At 43.1% G+C, this 25,265-nt stretch overlaps 1 protein-coding gene across 3 annotated transcripts in view; it reads left to right on the top strand.

Moving 5' to 3' along the window:
* Window positions 1–613: 613 nt before the first annotated feature.
* Window positions 614–25,265, top strand: part of Erich2 (glutamate rich 2) — a 32,459-nt gene continuing 7,807 nt past the window's right edge. The window contains exons 1-11 of one of the 3 annotated variants that reach the window (XM_055600713.1): window positions 614–1,133; window positions 1,219–1,264; window positions 2,495–2,505; window positions 3,157–3,182; window positions 6,640–6,704; window positions 7,737–7,767; window positions 8,671–8,719; window positions 9,475–9,511; window positions 12,132–12,218; window positions 21,059–21,204; window positions 23,623–23,801. In XM_055600713.1, coding sequence (XP_055456688.1) covers window positions 614–1,133; window positions 1,219–1,264; window positions 2,495–2,505; window positions 3,157–3,182; window positions 6,640–6,704; window positions 7,737–7,767; window positions 8,671–8,719; window positions 9,475–9,511; window positions 12,132–12,218; window positions 21,059–21,204; window positions 23,623–23,801 — 1,197 coding nt within the window. Of the gene's footprint in view, window positions 1,134–1,218; window positions 1,265–2,494; window positions 2,506–3,156; window positions 3,183–6,639; window positions 6,705–7,736; window positions 7,768–8,670; window positions 8,720–9,474; window positions 9,512–12,131; window positions 12,219–21,058; window positions 21,205–22,554; window positions 22,583–23,622; window positions 23,802–25,265 lie in introns of those variants that run through there. The other 2 variants (XM_055600714.1, XM_055600715.1) reach the window with 2 other exon arrangements.

Raw genomic sequence — 25,265 nt, 5'->3', positions numbered from 1 at the left:
AAGCATTTTCTATACATTAAAACTTACATATTTTCAACATGAGGTAAAGTGCATGTCCCCAGAGGGCGCTTAAGGTAGTGAATATATTTCTTATATCCTGCCACTATAAGATGGATCATATATCCATCTTATATCTGGAAATTCGAATCCAGATTTGATTCCAACAGTCTCCCTTCAAAGCTCGTTGCCCAGCAACAAGTTCTGCGTGCCCACGGAGAGAGATTCCCCCGCCCCCGGCCCCTAGAAGATAAGCCCCTAGAGACAGTTGAAATTTTCTAACAGAGTCCTCCCACCTTCTATTGTGACCAAAGCAGTGAAGCATAAGCCTGGCTGGGGTGCTTCAGTAGCAGCCCGGGCGCAAACGGGAGCCCAGACTTGGCCCGGGCTGGGTAGGAAAGGCGGTTCTAAACACCTGAACCGGATCTCTAGAAGAACTGATGTCGAGACCCCCAGGAAACCCATAATCTTCTCGGGGCGCTCTCAGGTGCAGGGGATTTTTGTTCATCTATATCCAGAGGCAACCATCCCTCCCAACTCAAGGCGTCCACAAGTTGTAACCCCCAATGAGGCCATCTCGCCCCTTTCCTTCCGCCACATAGAGTAAGGATCGGGTATGGACACCGACCTTCCAGCCCCCCTGTCTCGGGCCTTTCTCAAAGTAACTAGGGTACATGCTCAAGTGTGCCCTAGGGTGAGCGCCCCCAACTTGCCCCACAGCGTGACGGTGGGGCACGGTCGCCCCAGACCCTCGGGGCGCTGGGCCACCCGCACCGCCAGCCCTGCCCTCCGCGTGGTTCCAGCAGCCACCCCAGTCCACGCCCCGGGCCCGCCGCGCGCCCTGCGTCCGGCCCGGGGCCCGCCGCGCTCCGCCCCGCTCGCCCCGCCGCTGCGCGCGGCCTCCTCGTCGCTGCGCGCGGCGTCCTCGTCGGTGCGGGTGGCGTCCCCGTTGCTAGGTGGCTCCGGCGGCTCCCGGGGCTCCGGCAGCAGCCCCTCCTGTCACCATGGCGACGCCGCGTCCCAGGCTCGCGGCTCGGAACCCAACGCAGGTGGCGAGCGGGCCTGGCTCCCCTGGTCTTCCCTTCGCGGGATCTCCTTGGCAGGGCCGCCAGCGGGTAAGCAGCGCCGCGGTGACTGCGAGTGACTTCCCCGCGCTCCCACGAGGGACCCGGTCGTCACCTCGGACGGCGCCTAACTCTGAAAACTTCTCTACTACTCCAGGTTGGGGCTGTGGAGTCCCACGGCTGCCGAGGCACTGCTCGAAAAGGTAGGATGCGCTTCTGAGAGGAGGGGAGGTCTGCGTGCGTGTGCGTATCTCCCCCTGCCGCCAAAATGAAACCGAACATCCCAGTCGCGTTCCATTCCAGGGCTCCCCCAGTCCACCCGGTTGCCCGCGGTTCTTTTACTTATATTTGCAAACAACGTAATGGTTACTAGGGATGAGCACACCGTGGCTTGCACTCTGCCTCTAGCCTGTTTGGCCATAGCGATATGAGCTTTGGCTCCCCTGGATCGCCCGGAAGGATTTTCACTAAACACAATCCGGAATGTCCAAAAATTAAGATTGTGACTTCTGACTCCTTGAACTACCCTGCGCCACACCCCAATAGTTTTTAAATGAAACGTAGCCCAGCGACACCGGAAGCTAGGTGACTTGTGGAAGCTGTTTGTTTTTGTCCCAAGAAACTTGGTTTTTAAAAGGAGGTCTGAGAGAGATACTTTAATGCTTTGTTTCATTCTCCTAAAATCCAAAGTCAATGGCTCCCGAATCCTTAACTATATATATGTATAATACATATATACATATACATACATATGTAATTGACAACATATATTATACATACATATGTATGTATGTATGTTGGTTTTAATCTCCAGAAAACAACCTCGGCAGAAATTATCTCTAACTGTTGATTTTCTAGAGTTAAACCCCAACACTCTCTTAGGGTTCCCACTGCACCCTCTCCAGAGTTCCAGCAGTGAAGCTGTGTACCTTAGCCGTACTCACTGCCTCTGCTTCCGTGTGCAAGCAGCCTCGGGGTTCAAGTAGAACTGGTTTCTTTTCTGAATGAGCTCAGGATTGTCCTTGCCAGGCCAGGCGGTGGGTAATGATGGCAATAGGGGGAGCAGAGGTGGTTTGCCTCTGTGTCCAGCTAAGTTCTATTGTTATGCATGTTTACCTGTACAGGAGCCATGGGGTACTTGATTGCCTTTTATCCTCATTTTGTGCTTAAAAGAGCTGAATTACAGGAGGTTGTGGAACTGACTAAAAATTACAAGATCTGTTGAGATTTGAACATAGGCTGCCTCCAGCAAGTTGCTGCCTGTTAAGGAGGAAATACACAGTTTGTGTATAAGTGATAGGTGATCATTTTATGTATGTTTGAGGCTGTACAGTAAAATGTGTCTGGGTTCCCCCACTAACCTCCTTTTCACCACAGTTGCCAGGACAGAACACATACCTGTGGGTTCTATTCCTACATTCTCTGCCATCCAGAACACAAAGTTGTGTATAAAAACAAATAGAATAAAAGGGCAAGATAGTTGCATAAATACAACAAAGAAAAGAATGTTATGCCTTCCATTATTATTAGAGAAACCTAAAATAAAAATATTTGGGAATGTGACTCTTGAGAGTTAGCAACTCATTTGATAAAGGTCTGTTTGGACTTTGCAGTCCACGTGGATCCTGAGTGGCCCCCACTGGCTTCTGGCTAGTGACATGTGCCTAGAGGAGCGTGTATGTGAGATCTCACCTCCATTTTGAGTACTCAGTCTCCTGAATCTGAGGTGTTTACTGCTGGTCTCAGTTAGCCACAGTTTCACACGCCTCAGCTCCTGCCCATGGCTAGCTGCTGCCGCGTTCAACAGCTCAACTCTACTAGTTTGTATGCTGTGCTCTCTGTTTCTTTCAGGTTCTACTCATTCAACAAATGCTTACTGAGCATCAGTTCGTGCGGTATGGAGGGCACAAGGCCCTAGAAACCGGCGAATAACACAGAGTTTCTTTTCTCACAGAACTCCACCTAGTGAGAAGACAAAGGCTGAAAACATAAATGAAACTATGAGGAGCTTGTATTTGGTTTCATAGAAGACCTCTAGACCTCCATTTTTTCCTTTTATCCCTTCTTTCTTTATCTTTTCTCTCTCTTTTTTGAGACAGTGTTAGTATTGAGCCCACATTGGCCTTGGCAGTGACCACTGGTATTGTTGGCAGACACCACCATACCCAGCCACGCAAGGGAGCTCATTTACTTGATGTTTGGTGGCACTGGGGTGGAGTCCAGTCAGTCCCCGATGACCTGATGGCTTTACAGTGATGTGGGATACACACTTATAAGTAAGAAACAATTTCTCTCACTCGCTGTCTCTCCCCTTCTCTCATACTGAAGACGGAACACGGGATCTTGCATATGCTAAGCAAAATACCTACCACCGGCCGTTTTTGTTCGAAACAGATGCAAAGGTGTCCAGACTAGCCTTGAACTTGGTCATGTAGCCCAGGCTGGTTTGGAACCTGCAGTCCTGCATGTATTTTGCCACTGTGCTGGGCTAAGAACCACGTTTCCTTTCTCTGTGGTTTCCGTCAATCTGAATTCTCTAGCCAGGCCTCCATAGTGGGTGTGTGCATTGATGCTTCCCCCCATCTGCTTCCTGGATGTTTTGAACTAGATTCTTTCTATCCTTGGGCTTCTCTTGTTCTGTGTGAATGATGCACTAGTCCAATACACTTCTGTTTATGAATGGAGGCAATGAATCGCCACAGTCTGTGGGCTGCTGGCCAGCACTTTTTTTTTTTCATTTGGTTTGCATTGCCCAATAGTTAGAGCATGTGGCAATTAATGGCATTTACACTTTGTTGCCACCAACATTTCAAGTTCCTCTGCCCACAGTCTCTAACACTGAACTGGACAATCACTATTGCTCCCTGACTGTGGCCTCTACTTGGTTAGACGTCACCTTCATAGTGAAGCTTGACTCAGGGGCATTATATGGGGAAAGACCCGATCTTACAATGTTACAAGCTTGTGGTCGGAATTCTTGATTCAGCTTGGCAGGTGGATTTAGCGCTTCTCACTTGACATGCACAGAGGCTATGCTAATTCTGTTATCAAAGCTCTTTATCTGTGGCACCAGCTTTGACAGCAGGAAGAGCCATAGCACACAACTCCATCTAGTTTCAGGAAAAATGAGAAACTAGATGTCCAGCCCATGGTAGGGACAGAGGTTGAGTGGAAACAGGAACTCAGAGGCCTGTGTGCACCTCTTGTATTTATGTCCATTCTTTCTCTCCCTCCCTGTCTTTCTCCCTCTCCTACCCTCTCCTCCAGCCTCTCTTCCCTCACTCCTCATTTCTCAACCTGGAATTCTAGACTCACATTACCCCAGCATTATGACAGTCCTGGTTGGAAAACTTCAGGGGACGTTTGTGACAAACCAAGCTTGGTTCACAAGCATGTGCCACTGGGCCTGTCGCTGTTAACTTATGAATTACCATAGTGTCCTAGTTAGGGTTAGTATGGCTATGATGAAACACCATGACCAAAGAAACCTGGGGAGGAAAGGGTTTATTTTGCTTACACTTCCACATAGCTGTCCATCACTGAGGGAAGTCAGGGCCCGAACTCATATGGAACAGGAGCCTGGGGATAGGAGCCTGGGGACAGGAACCTGGGGACAGGAGCTGATGCAGAGGGTCGATGTTTGCTGGCTTGCTCCTCATCCTCCAGGCTTTCTCAGTCCGCTTTCTTACAGAACCTAGGACCACAGCCTGGAGATGGCACTACCCACGATGGGCTGGGTCCTCTCCATCAATCACTAATTAAGAAAATGCCCTACAGGCTCGCCCACAGCCCATCTTAAGGAGGCATTTTCTCAATTGGGGTTCCCTCTTCTCAGCTGACCCTTGCTCCTGTGACGCTGACATAAAACTATCTGGCACAGGGTGGGGCTGCTGGGGAACAGCACCACTACCTTGGCCCGAAATCTGAGGACAGGGGCGTTATAGTACATTGTTTATGGATTCTTATAGAAAAAACAGCTAAAGAAGAAATGTAAGAAACAAAGATCCTAGGTGCTGGGTCTGGACAGTGGCACTGGAGGGTTGTCGAGGAACAGCTCAGTTGTGTGGGTTTTCTCCTCAGCCTTTCCACTTCTGCCTCCAGTGCCGCATACTCTTCTTGGGCACCGCCTCTTGTCCACGTGTCAAAAGAGTTTGGCTGGCCCTGGTAGTCACTATCATCTCATTTTGGACAGTACAGAAAGTTACGAGGTAGCCCCTCAGAAGCCTTGCGCACGGAGGGAGAACCTGTTTCTTCCTTGAGATGCTGAGCTTCTTTCTCAAAAGCAGGAAGTCTTCATCCTTGTGTCTCCAGGGCTTAGCACAGGCTTGGGTGAGGCGTGGCAGGTGCTCACTGAGGGTTTGCTCTTCTGTTTTGGGGCTGGGGGTGAAACTCAGCACCTCACACATACCAGCGACACAATACGCTCTTCTCCTAAACTACAACCCCAGCCCAAATTTTTATTTTAAATAGGTGTTGAATGTTACTCATGAATTGGAGGCTGTCGTAATTATTCCCATTGCCAAAGGGGCTGTTGACAGACATAGAGTCAACCCACATCCCAGTATTTAGGGGGCACTCGGACCTTCCGTGTTGAGCATTACAGCATTCTTCGTGGGCCAGTGGTCTTTATTAACGTGTGCCAGTACTTCAGAGCTGGGGTGGCTTTGTAAGTTAATTAAGTCTTCAAAGCCAGTGTGCTTGTGTCAATCACAGCTTGTATTTTGCTTCCCAAACAATCTTAGCCCAAAGGACATGTCCCCAGCTTTTCTTTTAAATAAAGCATGAGGAATTTTCCCCTGTAACAGCATCCCTCCTGTGTGCCAGGCTCCATGCTAGACCCCTAATCTAGTTTACCCCACTGAACCTTTTCAGTTGTCCAGAGAAGTTCAGCCCCATTGACAAGCCCCATTTTTCAGGTGGAAGAGCTGAAGCTTAAAGAGATGAAATCACTTTGCCGGGCTCACCGGAGCAGTGGCAGAACCAGCTTTGAATCTAGGCTCTTACCCAGAGCCCAGGCTCTTGAGTATTGCTGACACCTGAGGCATTCAGAGTTAGGATGAGAGAGCACATCTCCTCGGGAATGATGAAGCTGGGCTGAGGAATGTCCAGATCTCCATCAGGATCTGAGCTCTGGCTGTCCTGATGTTCCTTTCATCACTGAAGTGGGGGAGAGAATGGTATACCCTACAGTACAGTCCCAGTAAGGGGACCATCCGTGCAGCTCTGAAGCTGGAGAGGAGTAAACGGTCTCCCCAGCGGCTGTGCACAGGCCTGTAGAAACCTGTGCAGCCTGCTTCGCTCACCGCTGCGTGGTCTCAGCCTAGCCTAGAGAATCCGAGGGAAATCTTTCCTTTATCCTACTTCTGTCTTCACAACTGGCTTCCCTCAGAAGAGGCCTTGCTTTTCTGGTATGTTGTAGCACTCAATCAACTCCACAACAGAGAATCGAGTTAATAACCTATTTATTTGTCTTGGTCAGAGTTTCCAGAAGGCAAAGCCCGGGGTGAAAGGTTAAACATGCTTTGCTCAAGAATGGGAGTCTGTGTGAGAGAGACAGCTGCGAAGGAAGCCACACCAGCTAATGACACTTTGCTTTGTTGTCCGCAGTCTTGGTCCTGAGTTTTGTATTCCCGAAATCCCCAGGTATGTAATGATAACCATTTTAAAAGCCTGGTTTGAGGCCCAGGCATGATGGCACACATCTGTAACTCCAGAGCAGAGGCAGGTGGATCTCTGTAAGTTCAAGACCAGCTTGCTCTGTGTAGTGAGTTCTCTGCCAGTCAGAGCTACAAAGTAAGACCCCGTCTTAGAAACAAACAAGTCTACCATGGGATGTGGAGCCAACGGAGAGGGACAAGTAAATTGTCACCATATGCTAGAATTAAATGTATTATTGGATAAAATGAAAGATTAGTTTGTACATGTATATATTTAAATAATGCTTTAATAAAATTCCATATCCTAAATGTGGAAGCCTTCCTTTTCTCTGACTCACATCTACTCTAAAATGTGCCTTTTATGGCACCAGCAAACTGGATAGCAGCAGAGATTTATTTCTTGTGTTTAGTTTGTTGAGGTTAGGGAGAGAAGTATAAATGAAGTTACGATTTCCCGAGTCAGCTCAGCGGGAAAGGTGTCTCGGGCCTGCTTTTGGCAGTATCTTCAGTTGAGACCTAGACTACAAGAGAATGAACAAGGAAGGTGACAGAACTAGGGGCCCACTCAGCACACCACTGTCCCAGGCAGAATCATTCCCACAGCACAGTTTCCATGACTCCAATGTGTGAGATGAGAGGAAAGTTGATTTCTCCAGGCTGGTGGTTCTTAACCTTCCTAGTGCTAAAACCCTTTAATATAGTTCCTCATGTCATGATCCAATCACAAAATTATTTTCATTGCTACTTTGTAACTGTAAGTTTGTTACTGTTTTGAATTGTAATGTAAATATCTCTCCCCCCCTCATGGTCTTCGGGGAACCCTCTGGAAAGGTCAGCTGACTCCTCAAAGGGGTCACAACCCACAGGTTGAGAACCACCACTGTAGACTTTATAACTTCATTTCTCAATCCATGCTTAACAGCCTGCCGACAGTTCTATGCTTGTTTCATTTCTACTGACATTTGTACAAGTGTTCAGAAATGTACAGAGTAAATATCTTGTTTCTTTGTTTTTTCAGAAACTACCTAGATAAGAAAGATGTTGCAAAGGTAAAGAATGCAAGGTGGGCGTGTAGCTCCGTTGCTATAGTGCTTGCCTAGCATGCATTCAGGGAGCACTCCTTTCAAATCCCAGCCTCCAGGAATGGGCATGAACTCTCAAGATTGAGTCTGTGTGAGAGAGACAGTTGGAAAGGAAGCCATCCAGGCATGGTTACACAAGCCTGTCTTTCTTGTCTTTGGTTGTTTTTGCTTGTGAGGCAAAACAACCCTTTTAATGGCTAAGCCATTTCTCCACCTCAGTCCTAACACCTCGGAAGGGAAAGCAAAAAGATAAGACGCTCACTGGGCAGGGATGGCGTGTGCCTTTGATCCCACACAGTTGGGAGGCAGAGGCAAGTGGCTCTGTGATTTCCAGGCCAGCCTGGTCTACCATGTGAGTTCCTGGACAGCCAAGGCTACACAGAGAAACCCTGTCTCAAACATGGTTATATAATAAGGCCAGCCATGAATGCACAAATATGACTTGTTTCAAGAAAAAGTAGGTAAATAAAATGCATATTGCTGGAGGTTTTGTTCTTGTTTATTGCTTTGTCTTAAAAATGCTTTGGGTTAGTTGGGTGTGGTGGCCCATACCTCTAATCCGAGGAATAGGGGAGGCAGAGACAGTTGGATCTCTGTGAGTTGGAGGCCAGCCTGATCTACAAAACAAGTCCAGGAGGACAGTCAAGGCTACACAGAAGCCCTGTCTCCAAAAACCGAAAAAGAAAGAGAAAAGAAAAAACAAAAGAATGCTTTAGGTCAACTTTACCATCAACTTATAAGGTTTAAAAATAATTGGCTTTAGTATGTATGACACTATAGAAATATTTACATAAAGGCTTTTAATATGTTTTTCTAATATTCAAAGCAAAATAATAATAATTCTAATTCTTATTCCTGCTTCTATTTTAGGTACCAAAAAGCAGACAGAATGGAAGATTGCTAGTGTATGATTCAAAAGGTAAATGATTTATTACTTAGAATGTATTTGACCATGATCTTTTTTAATACAATTTTTATTACAATTTATTCACTTTGTATCCCAGCTGTAGCCCCCACCCTTGACCCCTCCCAATCCTGCCCTCCTCCCATGCCCCTTCCCCAGTCCACTGATAAGGGAGGTCCTCCTCACCTTCCATCTGACCCTAGCCTATCAGGTCTCCCAGGACTGTCTTTCATAATCTTCCTCTGTGGCCTGATAAGGCTGCACCCACCTCAGGGGGGAGGTGATCAAAGAGCCAGCCACTGAGTTCATATCAGAGATAGCCCCTGTTCCCCTTACTAGGGGGCCCATTTGGATACAAGCTTCCATGGGCTACATCTGTTTAGGGGTTCTAGGTTATCTCCATGAATGGTCCTTGGTTAGAGTTATCAGTCTCAGAAAAGACCCCTAGGCCTAGAATTTTTTGGTTCTGTTGTTCTCCTTGTGGAGCTCCAGACCCTTCCAGGTCTTTCTATCTCACCCTTCTTTCATAAGATTCCCTGCACTCTGCCCAAAGTTTGGCTATGGGTCTCATTGACCATAATCTTGTTCTGAACATTAAGAAGAATATTGGAATGGTTGGGTGTGGTTATGTAACTTAACAGTGAAATCCGGTGTTACCTATCTTAAAAAAAAAAAAAAAAAAAAAAGCCTTAACTATTTCACAATTAAAATTTTATGTTAGGGTAGCACTGTTGAAAAAATACTTAATATTTTTTTTTCTTCTCTTTCAGAAAAAGTGATGATTGACACAAATAAAGAAGTGTCACGGTAAGAAAATGTCTTGGCCTTACCTTTTAAGTAATTAGAAGTAGATAATGCAAACCATTTGTCACCTAATTAAGCCTGCAAAGGCAGCCTTGAGTGGCTGCAGTTGCTACTTGACTAGAGGGATATTTTAAATGGAAATTAAACTGTGAAAAATAGGTGATACTCACCTCTGCCTCTAATGCTTAAACATAGTGTGTTCTGGCTACTCTGTCTTTTGTTTAATTTCCACTACTCTTTCCTGTTTTCCTTTGATCCTGCTTCCTTCTTTAGAACATCGCTGTAAGTGAATACTTACTTTAAAGTTAGTATTCTCTGCTCATTTAACATGCAACATTAGTTCTACATAAAGGAAAAAGATCCCCGTGAATAGCTGAGGAGACTGGTATTTGGAAACACAGTGTAGATCAACTGAATTGCTGACTGTGAGGTATTAGCTCCAGTGACAGCGCCAGTTCGGATACTTGATTAAAATACTTCATGATAACAATTATCTATACCTTTTGGGGAAAAATATTCTATTTATTAATGAAGAATTGCAGTTTGAATATTGACCTTAAAACAAATTTCTAGGGCTGGAGAGATGGCTCAGCAGTTAAGAACCTCTTCCTGAGTGCCTATTTTTGATACCCAGCATTCCCAGGGTGCCTCACAACCACCTGTAACTCAGGGGATCCAATGCCCTCTTCTGGCCTTTTTTAGTGCTTCACACACATGGTGCACAGACATATGGAGGGAGGCAAATGAAAAAAAGTAAAAGGTGCCAGTGCCAGGCCTGGCCACCTCAGTTCAGTTCCCAAGACTCACAGGGTCAAAGGACTGAAACAATATCCAGATATATATATAATATATATGATTGCAGCTTTTGGGAGCTGCAGGCACATTGTCTATCATGCCTGAAGTCCTGGTTCATTTTGAATACTATTGGCTGAGAAAATTTCCACTCTATGCAACATATATGTTAATTGCCATACTTAGTAATAGCTTAAAAAAATTAAAAAAAACTTGTACAGGGGCAGTGGTGGTTCACACCTTTAATCCCAGCACTTCAGAGGCAGAGGCAGTTGGATCTCTGAGTTCAAGACCCGCCTGCTCTACAGAGCAAGTTCAGGGACAGCCAGGGCTGCACAGAGACTCCTTGTCTCAGAAACTGACCTATTTATGTAGGGAGTGGCATGGACCACATACGTGAAGGTCAGGTGACAGTTCTAGTAGTTGATTCTTTCCTTCTGTCATGTAGGGCCTAGAACTCGAACTCAGTTCCATCAGGCTTGGCACAAAGTGCCTTTATGGACTCTGCCATCTTACCACCCTGTATGTTTTGCATCAGAAAGAAAGTAATGTGTAATAGACCAATATCAGAGGGCTTACATTTTTAAATAATTATGATTATAATTTTTTCAAATTATAGTCCACCAGAAAAAAAGTCTGTATAAAGTATATCCATCTACATATACAATACTGCTGTATATCCTGTTATCACATAGTTGAAAGCACAATCAAAAAGCATGAGATCCAATCAAGGTTCAGGAGTAATGGAAGTTAATAGGAAATAAGTGACTGTGGTGTCCATGAGCCCTGCTGTATCGGTTGCTTCTCTTATTGCTGACAAATACCTGTCAAAAGCAATGTAAGTGAGAAGGGTTTGTTCTGTATCATAGTTAGGCTATCGCTGCGTCGTGGCCGGGAAGGAGGCATGATGGGAGTTCAGTGCTCAGCCTGCTTTCTTGTTTTTATTAAGCCCTGAGGTCCATCCATGTAATGGTGCCGCTCATATTTAATAGCTCTTTCACCACTGGTAACTCGAATCTGTAAACTCCAACGTGATCTAGACCCTGGCAAACTGACAGTCGGAGGAGATTGTGTGCCTCGGGGTTGGTGTGGCTGGAGACAGTCCTCGGCGCTGTAATTCTCTTAGCCAGAGCTCGTAGATGGTGCTGTGCAGGGGTGGGACTGGAGCAGAGGTGAGCCACATTCCAGGGAAACGCAGCCCGGGGGATAGAGGAGCCTGGACCCAGTCAGAAAAGCAGAGGGGCAAGTCACGACTCTGCACTCAGCATTTGACTACAAGAGCACCGGGGTCAGGTTTCCTAGCAGGGACAAGCGCAAAGGCTGGTAAATCCAGCCATCGAGCCCAAGCCCCACAGATGTGTGGCTGTGACCACCCCTTATCCAAGGTTGAAGGTAAATGAGGTTGAAGACAAGTCAAAATGGAAAACTGTGGGGACTGTAGCTCAAAGGAGGATTAACTCCTGCAAAGTCAATGGATTCTCAGTGGAGCTTCCCATCCACTTTCATCCCATTGTTGGCTTCACCCGCTGACCAGGAGGTCTGGTTCGATTAAAGACAACCCCCCACCCTCCGTCCTCCCATCCTCCCACCCCTGCACCTGTGCTAGGTTAAAGACCACTCTTCTTTCCCTTGTTCTGGGTGTTTGCACCTGTCCCAGGGGACGTGGCTAAAGCAAATCCACCATTCTTTGACCAAGGCTAAGGAAACTGTGTGTGTGTGTGGGGGGGGGGGGGGGGGGGGGGGGTCGGATTGTTATATAAGGGTGTGTGTGCTATAAATGAATGCTAAAATGAATACTAAGCTGTTTTCTCATTTCTACTTCACTTTTAAGCAAATGCTGCTTTGGACTCAGACCAAGATTGGCAAGCAAGCTTTGTGCACAGATCTCCCCAGGTGCAGCTAATACATTTTCAGCAAAGTAAGATTTAAGTGGTTTTGGTTTTTGGCCCATGCTTGACTAATGTAAATCATTTAAGGCAAAATTTAAATTGTAAGTTCTCTGAAAATATTATTAATTCTAATAACCGTTGGAGGACATTTTCTAAATATGCCGAAATATAGACATTAAAAACTAAAGAAAATGCTGAAATTTAGGATATCTATCCTCCAGCATACCATGTTCTCCTGGACTGTCTAACCTGAGGAACTTTGTAACTTTTAAAACTACTTAATTAAATACCTTCCATATCTAAAGGATGTTAGTATATACAGTAAAATTTGAAATCTTTCCTCTGTTGTCACTGTTGTGAAAGCAATGAAACTTTTAATGGTTTATTAACTAGTTAGAATCTTTATTATTGTGGATATCATTATCTTCCCAAAAGGAAGTCAGTAGGATTTGGGGGGGGGGTGTTGCGGGTTATTAATATTTCTTATTGATTTATCTTCTAGTTAAGCAGCGGTTATTCCTAAACCAGCTGAATACCCAAATCACCACACAGAGACTAGGATTTATTTAATTAACCTAGAGCACAATGCTAGGCAATAGTTATTCAATCCTAAACCTCCAAGCCCACATAGTTTCCTCCTATTCAAATTTCACTCATTATACTTGCTTTTAGTCATATCTTAGGTCCAGTTCATCTCTGCTCATGGTTCCAAGTCCTCTCCTATCCCTGCTCTCTGACTCTTCCCACTCACTTTCTTCTCCTACCTTCCAGACCAGGATGTCCCACCCTATTCTCTCCTTTGCACAGCATTGGCTGGTTGTTTTATTGAAAATACAGAGAACAAATGGTGGCATGTTTACACAAACTTGAGACAGGTGATGCTTAGAATAAGCATCACAGTGCAGTGTCTGGATTAAAACCAGATAGTCGGGTAGAGAAGTCAGCATTTGAATGAACAAGGGTAAATTGTAAACATTCCACAAGAACATTTACCAACATTTACCCCTTTAAGTATAATAAAAGGCTCCTTTTTTTCAATACAATAATTATTATAAAAGTTATGAAAACTCTTAGATAAAATTTACATGTGCAATGTCCTGTCCATGTGTATTTGGCAACTTAGGAGAAAGTATTTGATTATCTATTCTATCTTGACAAGTTTAGAGTTCTGTACCTAAATTAACTTTTATCCTATTGGTATTACCTATTTTATAACTTTTTCTTAAATTCTAAACAACTTAGGCTTAACTGTGGAACTGTAACTATTTGGTGTTCAACCCCACCAGAGACTTGAGAAGGAATAAAATTAGTTACTTGAGTAAATAGGAAGTGCATGTTAGCAGCTTCCAAAAAATAAAAAATTGACAGAGACAGTTTGCTGCTTGAACAGTCACCCATAACTCTCTATAAAATTGGAGCATTACCTTTAGCCTTCTGGCTCAGAATATTTGACATACATATGAAGCAGGAACTATTTAGGACTTGCTTACCCTGTCTTGGCAGAATTCAGCAGTCAACTTGTCCTGTATTTAAGCTTGCCCATTTTTGGCAGAATTCTGTCTGTCATGAAATGAGGGCATTTTCTTTTTGTCTGGGTGGCTCGTTTGCCACATTTGAAGCCATCTCCATATGGAGGTTCTTTGATGTTCATCACCATCTTTGACGTAGGTGGGGTGCTGCCAGGAGATGACCTGTCTCATTGTCAAAGAATCTTTAAAATAATAAAGACATTTTAAAATGCCATATTCTGTAGGTCTCTGAAGTTTTTGAAGACTTACCTGTCTTTATGTAATCAACCTGTCTACAAACTCATATCTATCTGTTAAACCTAGTATATATACTCCTGTGATGAATTAGACTAGTCTGTGACATGATTTTGAGTTGAATAACTAGCAATTAACTTGCACTAGCTAATACCCTAAACAGTTGGTAATAACAGTTTAAAAGTATTGGAAGTACCCTTGAATTTGTATCAGTATACTAAAATTTACCAATGTATTAAAAATAGACTTATTTTTGCATCAATATGCAAAATCCTATACCAGAGTTAAAATTAACCTTATTTGAAAATAACAAATTAAACCTTAAGTTGAGTAGATTCAATAATCTACCTTTTGTCTTATTATTCCTATAAGATAACCCTGTATTCCCCTTTTTTTCTTTTCAACCCCTTTTCTCCTTATCTAAGAAAGAAAAATAGAGAAAAGAGAAAGGAAAAGAGAAAAGAGAGAAATCCCTGAGTCTAACCGTGTTTTCTCTCTGAATAAGACCATTAATAATTTATAACCATCTCCCAATGATACTCATAGGCACAGAAAACAACCAAAAACCTACCCAACCCTCCCTTAAAGGAAATTGGACATTCTCATGAATTTCTTCTAACTGACATTTTGGGCACACAGAAATCCTGTTAGGGAGCCCAAAGGAAATTGGGGAAAATGGTTAATTAAGCAATCATTAACATTTGTGGTCCAGTCTTTGAATGTTGAGAAATCAGGCTTAATAGAAGTCCTGTTTGGGATATTCTAAAATGCTGGACCAATCGAGATTAGTAGCTTTCTTTAAAGCTCTCTTGGGATCAGACTTTGATGAGAAAGAGCAATTGAAGCAGTTGAAGCAGGAACAAGCAGAATGCTGGAACATGCAAGATGCTGGAACAGATATGTCAATGTCTCAGCATGCTGGAAGGAGGATTTCTGTCAGTTTTGATCCAGCATCTCCAGTGTCCAGTTCTTCTGTTCTGCAAACATATAATTTCTCACAAGCATTATACAGTTCTAAAATTATAAATATATGAGATGTTCATAATGAAACTGAACTGTAAACCAATTTTATCTATGCCAATTAAAAGAACGGCATAATAAATTTTGAGGATATTATAGCCAATGATTTTTTGGCCATGTATTGTTAGAGTTCTGGCTAGAGACATTTTTTTATGTCTCAGTCAGTTTCAGAGTTGTTCACATGTGAAGAGATCAGCAATATGTTACCATTATTATTGAACATATAATCATTATTATGTTGAAATCAAAACAAGATCAAAATATCTTTTTTGGGCTCTTGGGCCCTTGTTGTATTAGGCCAACCTATCTCCCAAGAGAAGGCCTCCCTTTAGAGAGACAAACTGGTTGCCTTGAAAACTAAGAAAAGGCATGTTTTAAGTAAACTTTATATAAATTCCTTTTTAATTTAGGGTTTAGGCATACCCTAGGCATCTTGTACCTGTTTAGAGGTTTTGGTGTAGGTTTTTATATATGTTGTAGCTATTTTGTCTTATCCCTTTTTCTATTCCTAATGGACAGTTATGCCTTTATAGCCAAACTTTATATAAACTCCCTTTTACCGTTAGCATTTAAACATACCCTAGGCATCTTGTACCTGGCTTTTTATATTGGTTGTGGCTATTTTTTGGCTCGCCCCTTTTATGACATGGGGTGGATTGTTCAGCCTTTTAAACATATGAATTGTAATATTTGAGTTTCTAGGACTTAAATAGGCTCGAATGTGCTTTGCCACCTGTAAGCCCCCTGTATCTTTTCTGCATCAGGCATGACCCACATCCTCCCTGCCACCCTCCCCCCCCCCCGCCATTTGAAAGGATAAGCCTGCTTCCAGAGCAGTGTGACACCTTTATCTAGTCAGCACTTAAAAGTTTTTTGATGTGGGAGGCATGCAGTTTGCATGTTTGTCTCCCAGCCTAATTTTGAGTCCTTACATTGACCAACAGAACATATTTCTTAAACCAAAATGCCCTTTTGTACCATTTCTGTGGAAGTACCAGTTTTTGAGATTGGCTGGCCTTTTTAGAACAGTGTGACATCATCTCTCCTTAAATAAACCTAAAATTGATGTGAATCTAACCTTTAGGTCAGTAAGGACAAAACAGCTTACTGACATAGTAACCTTAAGGAAAATTTTGTCATTTTGAATCAGACTATTCTCTGCAAGTGGCTAAATAGCAGGAGTTGCCACCCTGGCTTTTATTAGGTAAATTAGGCTGATCTGGAACTCAGAGATCTGCCTGTCTTTTTACTTTGTGTTGGGATTAAAGGCATGTGTCTTCACCAACTTGTTCAAATATTTTTTTTCTCAAATCCATATCATTGTAACTCAAAGCCTTTAAATGAAAATCAAGCAAAGAGATAAGAAAACTTTAAGTTTTGGGTCATTTGTGCCAATTTAGACTGTAACAAGCAAAGCCCAGTTGGTTATTTTTTCGAATTTAGTTGTTGTTGCAGTGAATCGGCAGGCCCTTACCAGAAGGAGCTGACAAAGTATCTTGCAGCCAGAGAGCTTTGAATTTTAGCCGCTATTAACCTAATTTTTATTAGGAAGAGTGCCTTTTCTATTGTCTGTAACTTAATATTCCATTCCTTGGCTTTCCCCTCATTTTCTCCTTGAACTTTCTTGGAGAAGTCATGGAGAGGAGCCATCACCATTAAACATATTGCAACCAGATCCATGACTATGATAACTAAACAAAGCCAAAAGGCATTAAAACACCCTCTGCCATGGCATTTTTTATTTTAGATGCAGTTTTAGGCCAAGCTCTGTCTAGAGGTCTGTCTGCCTCCAGTTCCCATCTTTCCAGCCATGGCTGCTGTTGTTGCTCTGAGCTGAGCTGAGCTGAGACAGCCACAGTATAAGGAAGCCATGCTGTGTACCCCTCCTGTTAGACTGTAGGCAGTCAGTTTTGTTATGTTAAGTCTCAGGTTTGCCCACAGTAGGCTGTCTTTTGCTCCTGGGCCTGTTTAAGAATCTCTCATAAAGAGTCAGTAATTGACCTGGGAATTTTTAGGTTTTAAGTTTGGGTTTTATCACTGGGAGCTTATTTCCCCCCACCAAATTATGTTAATGTATGATTTAAAGGGTGTGGATACTTAAATTAGTTGCCATTTGTTGTGGGTTATTAATATTTATTATCAATTTATCTTTTAGTTAAGCAGTGGTTATTCCTTAACCAGCTGAATAACCAAATCACCACACAAAGACTAGGATTTCTTTAATTAGCCTAGAGCACAATGCTGGGCAATAGTTACTCCATCCTAAACCTCCAAGCCCACATAGTTTCCTCCCATTCAGATTTCCCACATTATACTTGCTTTTAGTCATATCTTAGGACTGGTTCATCTCTCCTCATGGTTCGAAGTCCTCTCTTGCCAATTCCTGCTTTCTGCCAATCCTCTCACTCTCTTCCTTCTCCTCCCCTCTGGAACAGGATATCCCACTCTATTCTCTCCCTTGCTCAGCATTGGCTGGTTGTTTTATTGAAAATACAGAGAACAAATGGTGGCATGTTTACACAAATTTGAGACAGGTGACATTGCAGTGTGGGATTGAAACCAGAGAGTGGGGTAGAGAAATCAGCATTTGAATGAACAAGGGTAAATTGTATACATTGCACAAGAACATTTACCAACGGGGGGGGGGGCTGGCTTGTTTTTGTTGTTTGTTTGTTTGTTTGTTTGTTTGTTTTGAGACAGAGTCTCACTGGGTAGCTCAGGTTGGCTTGGAACTCACTGTGTAGACCAAGCTACCCTCTAACTCATAGAGATCCACCTGTCTCTGTCTCCTGAGTGCTGAGGTTAAAGGCATGTGCTGCCACACTCTGCTGAAGTTAGTAGTTTTTAGTTGGAGAAAACATTGGATTTCTGGCCTCTGATTCCTTGAGCATCTGCACTGTAGACTCTGCAGGACGTGAGAGGAAAGGCACTTTGTGCTTTACTGTTCAAACCGTGACTGGGTCAGTGCTCAGGTAGGTTTTGGTCATGGGTGTTTGTGGTTGCTGCTTGCAGCAATAGCATCTCATACATCTACAGCACAGTGAACTTGTCACCTGCCTCTGTGTGCTTAGGATTGATTAATCAGGACGCTTTCAAATTACTCAGATCCTCAGATCTGTGCTGCCTAGCTCCCCTTCTCAGGGCTATGTTACGGGATCTGCTGGCATCCTCTTACCCACAGTCTTAGGCAGATATACTGTCTCATATTGATTTCAGTTGATGCCAGCTTTAACAATGTCTTTCTTTCTTTGGTGGTGTATAAAACAATAATGTCAGCTGGGCACATGGCGCATGCCTGTAATCCCAGCACTCAGGATGGGTTGTATGGAAGCCTAACAACAGTCTTGCCATCCCAGGACACTGAGGACTTCAGTGAGCTCTCAATGTCAAGCTTCTTGTGGATGTTCTGACACAATTAGATGATGAAAGGGGAGGTGAAGGGGGCAGCTTCACCTCTAGAGGAAGACAATGCAGCCATTCCTGATGAGACCTGATAGGCTAGGGTCAGAGGGAAGGGGAGGACTACCTCTGTCAGTGCACTAGAGGGAGGGGCAAAGGAGGAGAAGAGGAAGGGAGGGTGGTATTGGGAGGAGATGGGGGGGCACAGCCGAGATACAAATTGAATATATTGTAATAGATGGTAATAATAAAAAGGGGGGGGAAGAAGATGAAAGGGTCAGATGCAGAACTTAAATCGTCTTTCTGGGCCTTCTTTACATCCAGAGAAGGGGGTGTGTTGGTTTGGCCCTGCTGCCATTTTTATCTCTCTTTTAAAAGGAGTTTTTAGGTGTACAGAGTATGAGGTTTCATCATGGCATCTTCACACAGGTGTCTTTCTGTGTTCTCAGTTATTCCCCTCCCCCACTGCACCCCTCACCCCCTGCAACATGTTCCTTTTCTTTCTTCCAGTCAGCCTCCCTTTCTACTCTTCTTTTCCACAGTCTATTACCCCGTTTCCTACTGTTCTTGAGATTGCTTTCTTCCTCTTCTAGTTTCATAATCTATAAACACATGTATAAACACACATATAAATGTAATTTTAAAGTTGGCTTCTGCACCTGAGAGAATGCATGGTCTGTCTTTCTGACTCTCACTTTTTCTCTCTTTACACAGTACTTTCCAGTGCATCCATTTCCTGGAAATGTTCCGATTTCATTTTTCTTGAATGATGCATAACTCTCCTGGAGGGAGGGTAAGACTTTGAGACAGGGTATTCCTGTGTAGCGCTGGCTGTCCTAGAACTCACTATATAGAGCAGGCTGGCCTTCAACTCAAAGAATAGCCTGCCTCTGCCTCCCAAATGTCTGGCTCGATGGTGTGTAACATTTCATTGTGTGTATATTTTCTTTATATATTCCTCCTGTCTTAGTTAGGTTGACTATTGCTTTGATGAAACACCATGACCAAGGCAATTTAGGTTTAATTGGGGGCTTGCTTACGGTTTCAGAGGGTGAGTCCATGGCCATCATGATGAGTATGGCAGCAGGAAGGACAGAATGACACTGGAGCAGTAGCTGGGAGCTCACATCTGATTCACAAGTTGCAAGCAGAGAGAGTAAGGCTGGGCCTGGCATAGGCTTTTGAAACCTCAAAGCCCACCTCCTGTTATTTACTTTCCCCAACAAGGCCATACCTGCTCCAATAAGCCACACCTCCTAATTCTTCTCAAACTGGGACCCAAACATTCAAACATATGAGCCTATGGGGGAAACCATCACATATCCACTGATGAATATTAGAGTGGTTCAACTTCCTGGCTATGGTGAATAGTACAATAATAATAATAATAAACATGGATGTCAGGTTTGTTTATTGGGGTATGTTGGCTTAGACTTTTCTGGGTGAACAGCTAAGAATGGGATAACTTAGTCAAATATCCTGGAGAAATTAAAGCTCCATTCTTGCCTCTACTAAGGAATAAAGTAAACTGGTCAACCTATTTGTAAAGTCAAAACCTGGGGGCTAGCAAGAGAGAGCAGAAGGTAGAAGGAGCTTGCCACCCAGCCTGATTTCTTAAGTTTGATCCCCAGGACCTATCTGTTGGAAAGAGAGAACCAGCATCTACAATTATTGTCCTCTGACCTCCACACACATGCCATGACACACGCCCATACACATTAACACATGCAAAAGAAAGAGGAAGAAAGCAGAACTCAAGATAGCTAACGATACTATGGTTTTTTTAGATGTCCGTCTTCTTTGAAGGGGCAAAGCCACCATAATTTTATCTCTGTATTTTTCCACCTAAACTAGATGTTGAATTTTTGCTTTTTGAAGTTTCCAAAAGAGACACACTGAAATGTTTTTTCTTATTGTTCTTGTTTTTTTTTTTTTTTTTTGTTTGTTTGTTTGTTTTTTGAGACCGGGTTTTTTTTGTGTAGCCTTGGCTGTCCTGGAACTTGCTTAGTAGACCAGCTGACCTCAAACTCAGAGCTCCTCCTGCCTCTGCCGCCCACGTACCAGGATTCAAGGCTTGCCCTGCCACCACCTGTCTGACACTGATTCTCAACAACCCTGAAAAGGGATTTGGATTGTTTTTTTTTTTTTTTTTCACAAGCATAGACGTGTTTCTCTGTGGATGGAGTGCTGCATGTGGAATGCTTTGTCTGCATGGGCTGTTTATTGGCATGAACTTTGAAATGTAAAAAGAGGCTGTTAACCGTGGGGTTAATATTAGTGCTGGAACCTAACTGCAGAACTCGCGCTTGATGAGTGCACGCATCTATTTACAAACTCCAAAAGCCATTCAAGGCCGATTTCCTTAAATGGTTTTACTTCACCATCTCACCAGGAGCCAAAAGCATTTTTGTAAGTGATTCTCTTACATGCTCTGTGTTGGAACTCTGAGAAGAGTCTACGAATTGTTATACAATAATAAATGTCATGCGGGAATAGTTTTTCGTGAGCAATAAAAATTATGCTTTTCCAAAGACGAGCCAACATTCCAAGTATTTAAGTCTATTTGTTAGGTGTATTGTAATTTTCTTTGAAACGGTAGTGTGCATGTGTGTGTTCCATGAACCTTTATAAAATGTTGAAGTGTGCTGTGACTGATGAGCTATCTCACTGTTTCCTTTAACGGTTAGAAAAGAAGCCTCTTCAAAGAAGAATGAAAATAAAGTCTCTTTTAAAAATAGCAAAACCAGACCATCTTCCAGGAGTATTGAAAGTAAAGATCACTTCAATCAGCATCTTGACCTGTGGTCATCTTCCTTCCTACAAGAAAATACAGGTAATAGTGAGCTTTTGTCTTCCTCAACTGAGTAATTGTGCCTTCTGTTTTAGCCCACTGTCCATGACCTTTGGACTTGAGTTGACAACACTGTAGCTCTAGGCAGGTCAAAGGAAGCAGTACTTTCAAACTCATATCCTGGGTTATGGAATATACAGCCAGAAAAGACATCTGTGGATATCTGTTATATAAGATGATCACTGGAGGATGTTAAATCCTCAAATGGATTAAAATACTGTGAAAACTTAACAAGTCAGAGTTCCAGGTACCAATTTAAAAACTGGATACAGTTGTCAAAGCAGGCACTGTCCTTTCTCTTGGGAAGTTCCCATTTTAGAGAGAGTTGGCCAGTTCTTTAAAAAAAAAGTGTTCATCAGTAGAAGAATAGATACAGAAGATATGGTTTACTTACAAAAAGGAACACTGTTTGGATGCTAATAATAACCAAAATCCTGTCATTTACAACACAGATGGAACTGGAGATCTTTGTATTAAATGAAACAAGGCCTGCAGGCAGAGAGAGTCAATGCCGAAGAGCTCTCAGCAAAAGGTCTCTCATCAATGGGACCATAGTTAGGACTGGAGAAGAAGTAATCAGAGACTGGGCAGAGAAGGGAGAAAGGAGGACTGAGCAAAAACAAAGCAAAAATAAACAAACAAAAACACAGTTCATTCCAAGTTAGAGATAAGAGTTAGAAGGCTGATGTGTTGCTAAACAGTAGGATGAGTAGACAAGGAAAATGTGCTGTTCCAAAAAATTAGACTGCTGGAGTTTGTTTTCTCCATAAGGAAGTGACACATTTGACGAGATATGTTAAACCTGATTTAAACATTACAAAATGTAGGCATGCATCAAAGCATTACATGGTACTCTGTGCATGCACGCTTTTTTTTTTTTGTTTCAAGACAGGGTTCTTCTGTGTAGCCCTGGTTGTCATGGAACTCACTCTGTAGACCAGGCTGGCCTTAAACTCATAAATCCGCCTGCCTCTGCCTCCAGGCGGGCTAGGATTAAAGGTGTGCACCACCACCACACCTGGCTGAATACATGCAGCTTTTATCAATCACTTTTAAAACATGAAACTTTCAAACAGTGATATAAAACAACTTGAAGGTTGTTCTAAGGCTGTGAGAGGGGCTACGGTGAAATAAACAGCACCCAAGAGAGAAGAATACTTTGGATCCAGACATTAGGAAACAGCCTCACAACACCAAGTGTCTGTGAGTTGAGACCATCCTTGTGATGTCGCAGGATGTTCTTAATCGCCTATTATGACCTTGCTCTGATGACATCAGTATGGTGAGGTGCAAAGACCAGGTGCCCTCTGGAGGGTCTGAGGGTGTGGCTCCATGGAGACTCTGGATAAGACAAAAGCAGGTAAATGGGTCCTGAAGATCCAGCGTCGTTTTTTCAGGCTGGCACGTTTGACTTGGAATCGCTTTTATCTTTTATCTTTTTTTCCTGCTGTTTTTTTCCCAGCCTGTCTTCTCTGGTGCTCTCTCATGAATGTCTTTGTTTTCTCTTCTGTATATGTGTTTATACCTTTAGAGTATGGCCATGACACCATCAAAGAAGAAACTTTGTAGACCCTCAGAATCCTCTGAGAAGGGGCTGGGTCTCCCTAATGAGTTCAGTCTGAAAGCATGAAAGACTCCACAAAGCCAAAGGCTCACCCCACAGTGCTTCCCAGAGAGCACGTTAGAAGAAAGCAAGTAAACAGTATTTCAAGCTGCCCCAATAGTACATTTTAATGTATTTTAGGAAAGAATAGTATAGAATGCCATTAAAAGTTTCAACTCTACCCAAACTGACTCCCAGACCAAGTGGGTTGCCTCATCAACCTGAATGTGGGGTTGCTTCACCTCTTTGTCCCCAGTTTCTTCATCAGTAGATGGGAATAGAAAGTGTGCCCAGCTAGAGAGAGAGACACTTAGCAGTTTAGGAGCACTGGCTGCTCTTCAGAGGCCTCTGGTTCATTTCCAGCACCCACCCAGCCAGTAGCTCACAACTGTCTGTAACTACAGTTCCAGGGGATCCGGCACCCTTACACAGATATGAATGCAGACCATAAAATTAAATTACATTAGAGTGTTTTAAAAAAGAAACCTTGTCTTGAAGGACCAATACATAATAAATAGACAGACAGACAGATAGATAGATAGGCAGATAGATAGATAGATAGATAGATAGATAGATAGATAGATAGATAGATAGATAGATAGATGGATGAGACAGCCATCCCATTGGAATGTTGTTTAGAGGTAAATGAACCAGTATGCATAAGGATGGAAGGAGTAATGATTTTTGTGTGCTGATTGTTTTTATTAATAGATCAATTTCATGGGTGCTAACAGTATCTGGTTTAATTTAACATCTCAACTTTCCATTGTTTATTGGCTGTGTGTGTTCTGTTTAAGGTGAAGCAGGCAAGGATTTGGTCCTTGTAAAGCAGCAGAAAAATAGTGAGTATTGCCTTGAGGACCTCGAGAAGCTGTCAGAGTCGACAGATGGTGATGGAGAGGATGATTCCAATGATGAAGATGATGGGGCCCCTGTTAGAAAGGAGACTCGTGCCCCATTGGAGTTAATGGCTGAAGTAAGTTTTTTGCATTTGTATTATTATAATTGAGGACATACACAAATACTGAAATAATTAAACAGGATACCATCCTATTATGTAGATAAAATGAATAAGTATATATTAATTATTTTAAAATTAGCCAATTTTTTTTGAGACAATCTTTTCCCTAAACCTGGGGCTTGCGTTTTCTTGGCTCTAGCTGCAAGCCCTCAAGCCCCAGAGTTCCTGCCTTCATCTCACCTTGCTCACACCCAGAGCTGGGGTTTCAGGTATGGACAGAACTCATGGCTTGTTTTGCAAGTGCCTGGATCATAACTCTGGTCCTTATGACTGGGAAGCCAGCACTCTTAGCCACTGAGCCCTCTGCCCAGCCTTACATATAAATACTTATACATTTAAATACATATAAATACTTCAGTGGCTATTAAAAGCACTCCCTAAATATGAACATCAAAAACTGGAAAATTACAAACAAAACAAGAAATAAAGAAGCAAGTTAAAATTTAGGTTAAAAGAAACAAGTTACTAGATCAAGTGCTGGATATTTGAAAATGCTCAGATAAGCCAATGTGTATCATAATTAAAATGAAAGTAGAAAATCCTAGGCCCGGTAGTTCCATCAACCTTGGCAACAAGCACCCTTACAGGCTGAGCCATATCACTAGCTGATGTGTGTGTGAGTGTGTGTGTGTGTGTGTGTGTGTGTGTGTGTGTGTGTGTGTGAACTGAGAAAAATGTTAAAAGAACTACTTCTTAACCACTGAGCCATCTCTCCAGGCCCCAAGAACTTCTTCTTAAATTGGTAAATGGTTCTCTTTCCCATGTCTGGGAGTAAGAGAGAGGAGGTTCCTTGTTCCTCAGGGGCTCTGGTAGACTAGATCTCTGTCCTTTTCCGTGGTTCAAAAGGCCGCCTCACATAAACAAGGACCAACATCAAACAGTAGGGTGTTTAGTTTTATTGGAAGCAATATAAAGAGCTAACAATTCAACATGGTTCTAGCAAAAGTATACCCTAACTAAGTAAAAACTTGAAGAGACGGCTCGGTTCTGGGGATGCCAGCTCAATGGTAGAGCGCATGCTCAGGGCGCTCAAGGCCTCTCAGTCAGCCCCTGCTCCCAACTCCCAGCAAAGAAAGACTGTTTAGTTCCACAGGGAGAAAGTGATCACAGTTTTTTTAAGCTTCTGAATAATCTCAACGCATATGCACATCAGTGTTATTATATGTGCTTATTTATTTTCAAACTACCTGAAAGAAGTTGTTGATTAATTGGCTAGAAGCATTGGCTGCTCTTGGAGAGGATTGGCTTTGATTTCCAGCACCCACAGGGCTGCTCACATCCATCTGTAACCCCAGTTCTAGGGTAATGCCCTCTCCTGACCTCCATGGGCAACAGGCACACACATATATATGCAGGCAAAATACTCATGCACATAAAATAAAATAAAATAAAATAAAATAAAATAAAATAAAATAAAAT

The sequence above is a fragment of the Psammomys obesus genome, unplaced genomic scaffold, assembly GCF_907164565.1.
Source record: "Psammomys obesus unplaced genomic scaffold, mPsaObe1.curated_primary_1811, whole genome shotgun sequence".
Lineage (NCBI taxonomy): Eukaryota > Metazoa > Chordata > Mammalia > Rodentia > Muridae > Psammomys > Psammomys obesus.
Note: the sequence above shows the minus strand (reverse complement) of the source record. Positions and strands in the feature narration are given on the sequence as shown.